Consider the following 9,568-nt stretch of genomic DNA (forward strand, 5'->3'; position numbering starts at 1 on the left):
AAACATATTAAAGTACCCCATGAGTACTTAAATCGTCACCTCATAAAAGCTTTGAAAAAAGATGTCAAATATGAAGAAAGCAATAAAAAGGATGGGATAGACAGCCAAGAATAAGAGGGACGACAGACGAGATGTACTGCACACAGCCAGGGTTTTATCTCATGTTTTTTGGCCACGCTTTTGTATAATAAGAGTGTATGAGCACTGGAGCTATCAAGGTCTATCAATCTCCAAAATAACAAAACTAACAGCATAAAATGATACTTAAGCTGATTCGTATACAGTCGCAGTCAAAAGTTTATATACATCTTGCAGAAAATACAAAATGCATGTTATTTTTTATTTAGTACTGACCTGAACATGTGAAGATATTTCACAATAAAGACGTTACGTATAGTCCACAATATATATTAATAATTGAATTTTTAAAAATGACCCCGTTCAAAAGTTTACATATGCTTGATTCTTAATACCATGTTGTTACCTGAATGATCCACAGCTGTGTTTTTTTGTTTAGTGACAGTTGTTCATGAGTCCCTTGTTTGTCCTAAACAGTTAAACTGCCTGCTATTCTTCAGAAAAATCCTCCAGTTCCCACAAATTATTTGGTTTTTCAGCATTTTTGTGTATTTCAACCCCTTTCTAACAATGACTGTATCGTTTTAAGATCCATCTTTTCACACTGAGGGTCTCATATGCAACTATTACAGAAGGAAACACAATGCATTAAGTGCGAGGGGGTGAAAACTTTTGAAATTCGAAGATCTGTACATTTTTTTTTATTTTGTCTTCTGCGGAACATGTAAGTATGTTCTGTAGCTTCTGAAGGGCAGTACTAAATTTAAAAAAATATGATATTTAGGCGAAATAAGAAATTCCTCATTCCTTTCAAAAGTTTCTTAAGGCTCTTAATGCATTGTTTTTGTTTCTGAAGCATCAGTGAGAATTTGAACCTCGAGAAAGTCATATGAAGCAATGTGAGAGTGACTAAATGATGACACAGTTTTCAATTCTGGGTAAACCATTCCTCAAAGTTCATGCGGGAAACACTGTTAGAGCTCCACAGATCAACTCTGATAACTCTGTCTTTCCATTACCATGCAAATGACAGGGATCAATTGTTATTGATCATGTAGGTTATCTCAAAATTAATCTGTTTGATTTTTTTTTTGTCAGTGTTCTGTGTGCAAGGGTTTATAAAAGCAGTGTGACTGCAGAAGATAAAGAACTCATAGAAGAATGACTTTGAAGAAAGGGAAAGCAGACACAGCAAATGGCCTTGAGGCCTTATTGTTTAAATCACGGTATGTGTAAAAGTACTGGTGCCGAAACACTTCCACAAAGTTATATACGTAAAGCTGTAAGTTACATAAAGACTTATATAAGGCCTGTATAAAGACAACCGTTTTTATCAATGACTCAACATTTTCTACAACAATTAGATTTAGACACTTGTGTGTTTACTTTGACCCATACCTGGGCCTCCAGAGAGTACAGGTGTGGCTGGTGCCATGATGGCGTCCACTCACTTACACAGCAAGAGCTGAAATGGCAGCATACTCAACACACAAAAGTGGCATTAAAAAAAGACCAATACACAGATTTAATTAGCTTCCAGTCCATTTCCCTTGATGTTTGACCCTTAGCTGTTGCAGCTGTGACTTCACTCACTGTCTTTGTCTGCGTTATTGAGTTTGGATTAAAGTACCACCAACTTTAGAATGAATGACACTTAAAATGGTTTAATCATAATTTAATAACTTAAATTAAAAAAGCACATATCTCTCCTTTTTGTAGAACAATTCTGTAATTCTAAGAAAAAGCAGATACAAAAATAGCATGAAGTGCATATGTGTATGCTTAAACACTTTCCATGTGCGTGCATGTCTGTGTAAGTGTGTGAGTGAATGCATGTGTGTGCGTGTGTGTGCACGTCACAGCTGGGTATATAAGTGCCTCTCTCCCTCCTTCCTGAGAATACCCACTTTCATTCTCCTCCAAGCTCACAGAACAGAATAAGGTAAGAGATCCTATATATATCTTCTGTCTATCTGTCATTTAACTACTCAAGGATTTAATATTCTGTCAGTATTGTATGAAATGCACATAGAAATATCAAACATTAGAGTAACAGATGATAATTGCAAATGGTGCTTGATAACTGTCTTTTTAAAAATAATTTACTCAAACTATACTTTATCTATTATACAGACTTAGAATTGTCTTTAATCTTTTACACCTAATTGACAAAAAGTCTTTCAGTAGCTAATCTGTTACATCATATAACTGTATTTTCCTTGTTATTTTCTATTATAGCCATATAAATTTGGTTATTACCGATTTAAATTTAAGGACAAATCAGATTTTTTTTTTCACTTAAGTACTTAAAATAAAATTTTGCGTAATTAAAAGCAAATTAGAATAAGAACGAAATGTAAAATTAATAGTAAAATCAATAATGAAAAAGTAAACTGTATATCAGTAATAACTAAATATACACTAACTACTATATATATACACAGATTTAATATTAATAATAATAAACAATAAAAAAAATTCAATTGCATGGCAGTACAAACAAAAAAACAATATGTACATAAATTTACTATTAATAATAATAAATATAATAACATTTAAGAAAATGGCAAAATGAACAAATATAAGCACTAACATTTAACATTAAAAACACTACAATTAATAATAAAAAAAATATAAAAAAGAAATAAACATGGAATTTTATGGCAATAAAAACAAAAATGCACATACACTTAAAACTAATAAAAATAAAAAATAATGACATTTAAAAAAAAATAAAACAAACGTAATTAAATGGCAAAATGAACAAATATTAAGCGCTTACAATAAATAATACTACAACTAATAATAAGAATGGCAGTAAAAACTAAAATATGCACATACATATAATGTTAATAATGATAACATTTAAAATAAAATTTAAAAATGAAATGAACATGAAATTTCATGGCAGTAAAAAAAATGCACATACATTTAAAATGAATAAAAATATATAAAAATAATGACATTTAAAAAAAAAAAAAAAAAAAAAAAAAAAAAAGGCTAAGCACTTACAATTTATAATACTACAATTAATAATAAAAAAGAAATAAATGTGACATTTTATGACAATAAAAACAAAAAATATGAACAATATTTACAAAGAAACAGCATAATATTATATGCCAGCAAAATAAGACTTAAAATATCTTTCTTTAACATGCTTGCCTCTCTCTGCGTCTCCTCTCGTCCACGTTTGCAGGATGAACAGCGGGGTGTGCGTGTGTGTGATCCTGGCTGCGCTTTCTGCCTCCTGTTTGGGTCGGCCCCGCTCCTCTTCCCCTGACACTGATGACAGCCCTCTCCCCTCGCAGCTGGACACCAGTTTAAGCGGGCACCGCCGGGTCGTCCGCTCCACCAGCCTCACCCTCAAACAGCAGCCGGCAGGTGACACAGACCCAGACACCCGTGCCAACCTCAGCGAACTGCTGGCCAAACTCATCTCCAAAAAAGGTGAGAGACACTTGAACAACCAAACACACGACGAGGAACCAACAATGAGACCACAATTGTCTTGAAAACCAAAAAAACGTAGTTTCAGCAAATGCTTGGTGATTTACATACAGTAATGGACAACAGGAAGAGCTGTTGAGAACTCTTGTTGTCTCCTTTTCATGCAATTTTTTCTTAACATATGTCCTTGTGTATGATTGCAGTGTTTCTTTTAGCCATAATAATAAACAAAAAATTGCATAAACATTTAATTGCATGGCAGTAAAAACAAAAAATGTGTACATACATTTAATATTAATAATACTACAATTAATAATAACAACATTTAAAATAAAATAAATGATCATGAAATTTTATGGCAGTAAAAACAAAAAATGCAAATACATTTAAAATTAATAATAATAATAAAAATAAAAATAACAATGTCAAAATGAACAAATATGAAGAATTTATAATTAATAATACTACAATTAATATTTTAAAAAAGAAATTACCATGAAGTTTTATGGCAGTAAAAAGAAAAAAAACATGCATATACATGTAATAATAATTAATAATAATGAGCTCAGCATTTTATTTTAAAAATGTTACTTTTTTATATAAATGCTAAAAAAATCTAAACTACAAATTGGCTTCTTTTTCAATACATACAAACACAAAAATACTCAAAAAAAAGTGCTACACATATTCGAGCGACCTCATTTTTGGGAGAACAACAACTGGAGAGTAAAACAACAAACAAGTAGGTAAAATCATTACAAGAAACTACAGGTGTCCGGATAATGAAACGGAACCTTTGTCACGCACTATACAGTAGCTCCAGGTTAGCGTTGCTGGGCACTGATAAACACAAACACAGCCAAGCGAAGTGTGTTTATGCCCGAGGTGTACGAGGGGTGGATATTTTTGGGTCAGGTGTGCACCATTAAATTGCACAACTGCTTATTAGGGCGTCTCCTATTCAAAGGGGATCTAACTATTATCATTCCTAATCGCAGGAACAGGGAATTGCACCTTTGAACATGCAAGCTCAGTGTGACATGACATTTTTAATCAAACGTTTGTAAACAAAAAGCACCTGTAATGTGTAGTTGTGTACGTGGATCAGGTTTTTCCCACATTACAGTGACCAAATATCCCCAAAAGGATTTTTAATGAAAAACAATTGTGAGCTGTATGATCTCCAAATGGAGAATACTTGACAAATATTGTCTAAAACAACAAATGTGTGTGTACGTGATTCAGTGTGTGCTGGGAACTAACTGATCCCATTAATGAGACTCCTAGTTTCTCACTAAGGTCAGCTCTTGTGAGTAGGAGGTGCAAGCTTCACACATGTTAGCATGTCACAACAAGTCTACAACTATCAAAGATAGTATGTATAGTCTGTTGTAAGTCTCCCATCTGTTGCAAACAGTATCACACCCTTGACAACAGATTGAATGACACCTAACATGCTGTATGGAGCTGAAACGTTGCCCAAACATTGCCACACACGCTAGCACGGCACTCAATCAAAGTTCTTTTCCAATCACTAATAAAAATAATTATTATAATTCACAGCAAGTCAAGAGAATCCTGTCTGTTTAAACACCATTTTGACAAAAAGACTTCACACTGACATCTTTTTGAAACTCTGAACCATTTGTGTTGCTGTTAACATCATAAATGACTTGCTTAAGCAAGATTTATGTTTGGAAATTGAACACTGTGCCAACTTTGACAGTCTGCCATTTAGAAAAAGATTTTATGTAAGAGATGTTATAAAAATGAAGATTGACAGACAAATGATTTATACTTTAAATGTTTGGACTGAACTAAATCTGGTTATATATTTAGGACGTTTTTCAATTTTGCATTCATTTCTTCCTTTCTTTCAATCACAGGCTCTGTTCGTCGCAACTCCTCTATGAACAATAGAGCAAACAGCATTAACCATCGGATAAAAGATCGGGATTACGTCGGCTGGATGGATTTTGGCCGCCGGAGTGCTGAGGAATATGAATACTCGTCATAAAATCCATATATATCATCTGGTTCCTCATCTACAAATAAAGAGTATATTTATTACTACTATTGTTATTATTATTCTAATGTACATTTGTTAAGAAACCAGTATAATGCAATATACACATATGCCTAATTTTGCAAAAAAAGAAAAAAAAGTTTCAAAGTATTGTTGTTGTTTTTCAGTCTTGTCTTTTAGTTGACTTTATCTGTCACATATGCAGTGGTTTTTGCATAAAGGAAAACCATTACGCTGATGTGCTTGTCAGATTCATGAAACCACAGTTTTCAATAAATCAGGTCAGCATTCAACTTTGGCCTTAAATCCTACAGACTCCGGCAGTTTGTCCATCAAAACAACTCTTGCAACCACAAGAGCTCGCTTTTAATGGAAGGAAGTTGTTTAACATGTATTTGCGGCTTGAACTGCATTGTCACAAAGTCTCTTTGCTTGACGAGAAAGTGAAAAATCAATAAATGAGTAAATGAATTAATGGAGGAAATGCTTTGAAGCACCATTAAGTGGGAGAATTTCTGGTTAAAAAGAGCATTTGAATTATTCAGATGCTCTAAGACAAAGACAGTGGAAAGACAGAGGGTTGAAGGTTTATACTTCGAGGTGGGCTCAAGGGACTTATTGAGCTTGATACGCTGTCCAGGGGTAAAGATTTCCATTTGACAGGCGCGTAGAGACGGAAATAGACCAGAAGACAGACAAATGCAATAGACCTTTCTATATAATAGCAGGCCAACCATCAAGATGTGTTGGATATTGCATATGTCTTTCAAACTAGTCATCCGTCATACACATATCTGTTAAAATTAGGCAATATTTAGAGCTGGACAGAACTGTCATATTCCAAAATAAAACACCTTTTTCGTCCACTGACCCTTAATAAAGGTGAAATGCTACTGAGCTGTAATCAAATACAGGCCAATATGAATAAATGTTAATCACATCAAACCCTCAATTATAGATCTAATGCAACATCGAAGACATATTACATCACATTAGACCACCAGTGGATTGGATTCAGTTTAGTCAAATGCGAACAGAGTTATTGGAATCAGAGCTGTTGCTTGGCAGGAACATTAAACACTTGGGACACCAAGGTAAAACTTTTCATTGGGTTCACTGGCGACATGTTTTAGCTTAACTTCCTGCCCAATGAGCAATTGCTTGTGTTATTTTGTGTCTGGTTGGATGACGCAAATGGACGAACCAAACCATGGCTACTTATTTGTGACCAGAGATTAACATTCTTTCTGGACATCTCAAGATATAATTGCAGAGTTTTAGATTGATGAAACATCTCGGCGATTTATCAAACATTAATGGATTTGCCCACAAGCTGATGGAAAAGTCATTGCAATGCATAAAATGTTTATGTCATATGTTTATAAGTCTGACCTAAGAAATGATGTCCCACCTGCTTCAGGATCATATTAAATGCTGCTGCTTGGGCTGATTCATCTTTGTGGCTTATAAGAAATACTCGAGCGCAACTAATTCCAGTCCTGTTCCCATGGCAATTACCATGAAAACCCAGGCCTTTTCTTGTTTTTTTTTTTCTTTGGACACTTAATTTGGAGAGCATGTCTCAAGTAGGCAAGGACTGGAATTAGGTTAGTCGCCATCCTGTCTGGGATAACAAATTGCTCCCTTTTATTTTTGTCTTGTACTTCTTCAAACAACCTGTGTTATCCACCTTATTTTTTCATTTAAGGGCATGGCCATTTGTACATTTTATGGGTCCAGCTTCCGATCTCATTCACGTCCAGCTATTTTTAGCAGTACAAAACAGCTTGTTTTGCTGCTTGATATTGCAAATTGGTGTGTCTTACCATATTATTTGAATTTTTAAAACTTGGTTTGTAGTGCAAACTGTTTTACTGTTTACTACGCATTGTTATTCTTTTGGTTATTTCCCTACAGTGACTAATGAACCAGAAATCACGCCAATGTTTACTTTCGCGTTAAAGAATAAGGTGGATAGAAGAAATGCAACACATTCACAGTTCAAACAAAGCCAACAGAAGGGCAAGCTTAGCAAACTAAGCTTAAACAAGCTTCCGGTTTGGGAAAGAAGACCAGAGGCCGTTTTCTTTGAATGGATGTCAATATAGGAGAGGCTTCACTATCAGTAAACGGTGATTATGTGTCACACTCACTGAAATTCAATGACGTCACGGCTGCAAAGTGATTGGTTATCAAGGCACACGTGATCTAAGTTGAGCGTTTCGCTTTCTCCAATAGTAAAGATGCGTTCACGCCACGTCGTAATTCTGAGATGAGAACACGTGACATTCTACCAGAGCTGAATTATGTGTTTCTATGGCAGAACTATCAACGGCAAAGCCCTCATGCGTTCCTGAACTTGTAATTTCGCCTTGTAAATCAAAATGTTTTGAGAGTTACGACTTGGTCGAGTTACAGCTGTACCACATGACCGCCGTCAGGTTCATTTTGGTGCTACTTAGGCGATATCTCTATACTGAGTCTGAGAACATGGAAAGCTATGAGTAAAATGTCACATGTTGTCATCTCAGAATTTCTCCAATTGCAACATGGCATGTACGCAGTATTAGTAATAAAGACCCTCTCAACTTCCAATCCACCTTTTCTTGAATACAAAAGTCTCGCCCGACTGAAATGGCACTTTACATTTCCTGTCTCTGGTGTTTCTAGTCCAGGGATAGGCAGCGTCGATACTTGAGTGCCGCTGTCCTGCAGAGTTTAGCTCCAACCCTAAAAAAAAAAAAAAAAAAAAAAAAAACTCACCTGCCTGTAGCCCTAGTAATTCTGAAGACCTTGATTATCTTATTCAGGTGTTTGATTAGGGTTGGAGCTAAACTCTGCAGGACAGCGGCACTCAAGTATCGACGCTGCCTATCCCTGTTCTAGTCAATTTACCGTATTTTCCGAGCCGATAATATAACATTAAACCATGAAAATGGTTTCAAAGAGCACATGGTGCCACAGTTTAATCACTTCACAGTGTCGCAATGACCGTCTTTTTGCAGTAACTCACCTGTCATAGTTTAAGAAGTGGGTAGATGACATGACACAAGGAGCTGCATTGAAAACAGGTAAGGGCATATATATAGCTCCCGATGTGAGGTGAAGTTTGCGGGATTTTGTCCACAAAATAAGAGCAAACATTATTTTATTATTTCACACACTGTATTTTAAGAGCTGCAAGCCATGCTCGTTTTCTTTTGTCATTGTTTATTGCAAGGCATAAAGTGCATGGTAGGCAGTACAGTACAGTAAATCCTTAACCTTATTGCTGTTACAGCCAATAACAACACAGCTTAACCCTGCACACATTTTTATATATTTAATTATATTAAAAAAAAGATTCTGCTTAATTTATTAGAACGTTATTTTTTTAACCCCGTTTTACCATGGATTTCTATGGAGACCGTAACACGAGAGCACCCAAATAGAAGTTGGAATCCATCATGGCGCGCTCATTAGTTGCTCAAGAAAAAACGTGGATAGTAAGAAAATCTCTGGTTTAAATGAGGGAGGAAATATTCTGACTGACCAAAACTACAAAACCAAGTCAAAATTATACAATGATGAAACAGCACAAATTTAAGTTCTAAACAAATGTTTTGAAAGGCACGACCAAAACACAACGCCAGAAAACACACAGATAAACGACTCCAAACTTTAAAACTAAGCCCAAATCATGCATAATATGAATAAACACCAATGCAATTCCAAACACAACGCTAGAAAATGTACATGTAAACCAGTGCTTACCTCATTCCTGCAACAATTCTTCGCGCCATTTTGAAAAACGCGCCAAATCAGTTTACCTTGCTTTTATTTACGGTTGGTTTAGCATGTTAAGTCCTGAAACGAAAGTAGAAATTAACGCAGTTACCAAAATGTTAAACAAAACTATCTTAGAAGTAAGCTTATTTAAAGCAAAATTGTTTTATATGTAGTTATACATTTTATGATGTATAACAAAAATGAAATGAAACATTAAAAGCTTTTTTTTTAATCAAGAGAAACATA

General features: G+C 34.8%; 1 protein-coding gene across 1 annotated transcript; it reads left to right on the forward strand.

The window, feature by feature from the left end:
* The first annotated feature begins 1,986 nt into the window (after positions 1-1,986).
* On the forward strand, positions 1,987-5,863 carry cckb (cholecystokinin b). The gene is made up of 3 exons (XM_051136162.1): positions 1,987-2,020; positions 3,278-3,528; positions 5,415-5,863. The coding sequence occupies exons 2-3, from the start codon at positions 3,279-3,281 to the stop codon at positions 5,543-5,545; spliced, it is 381 nt and encodes a 126-aa protein (XP_050992119.1). The 5' UTR covers positions 1,987-2,020; position 3,278; the 3' UTR covers positions 5,546-5,863.
* The last annotated feature ends 3,705 nt before the right edge of the window (positions 5,864-9,568 follow it).

The sequence above is a fragment of the Labeo rohita genome, chromosome 19 (assembly GCF_022985175.1).
Source record: "Labeo rohita strain BAU-BD-2019 chromosome 19, IGBB_LRoh.1.0, whole genome shotgun sequence".
In the NCBI taxonomy this organism is placed as follows: Eukaryota; Metazoa; Chordata; class Actinopteri; order Cypriniformes; family Cyprinidae; genus Labeo; species Labeo rohita.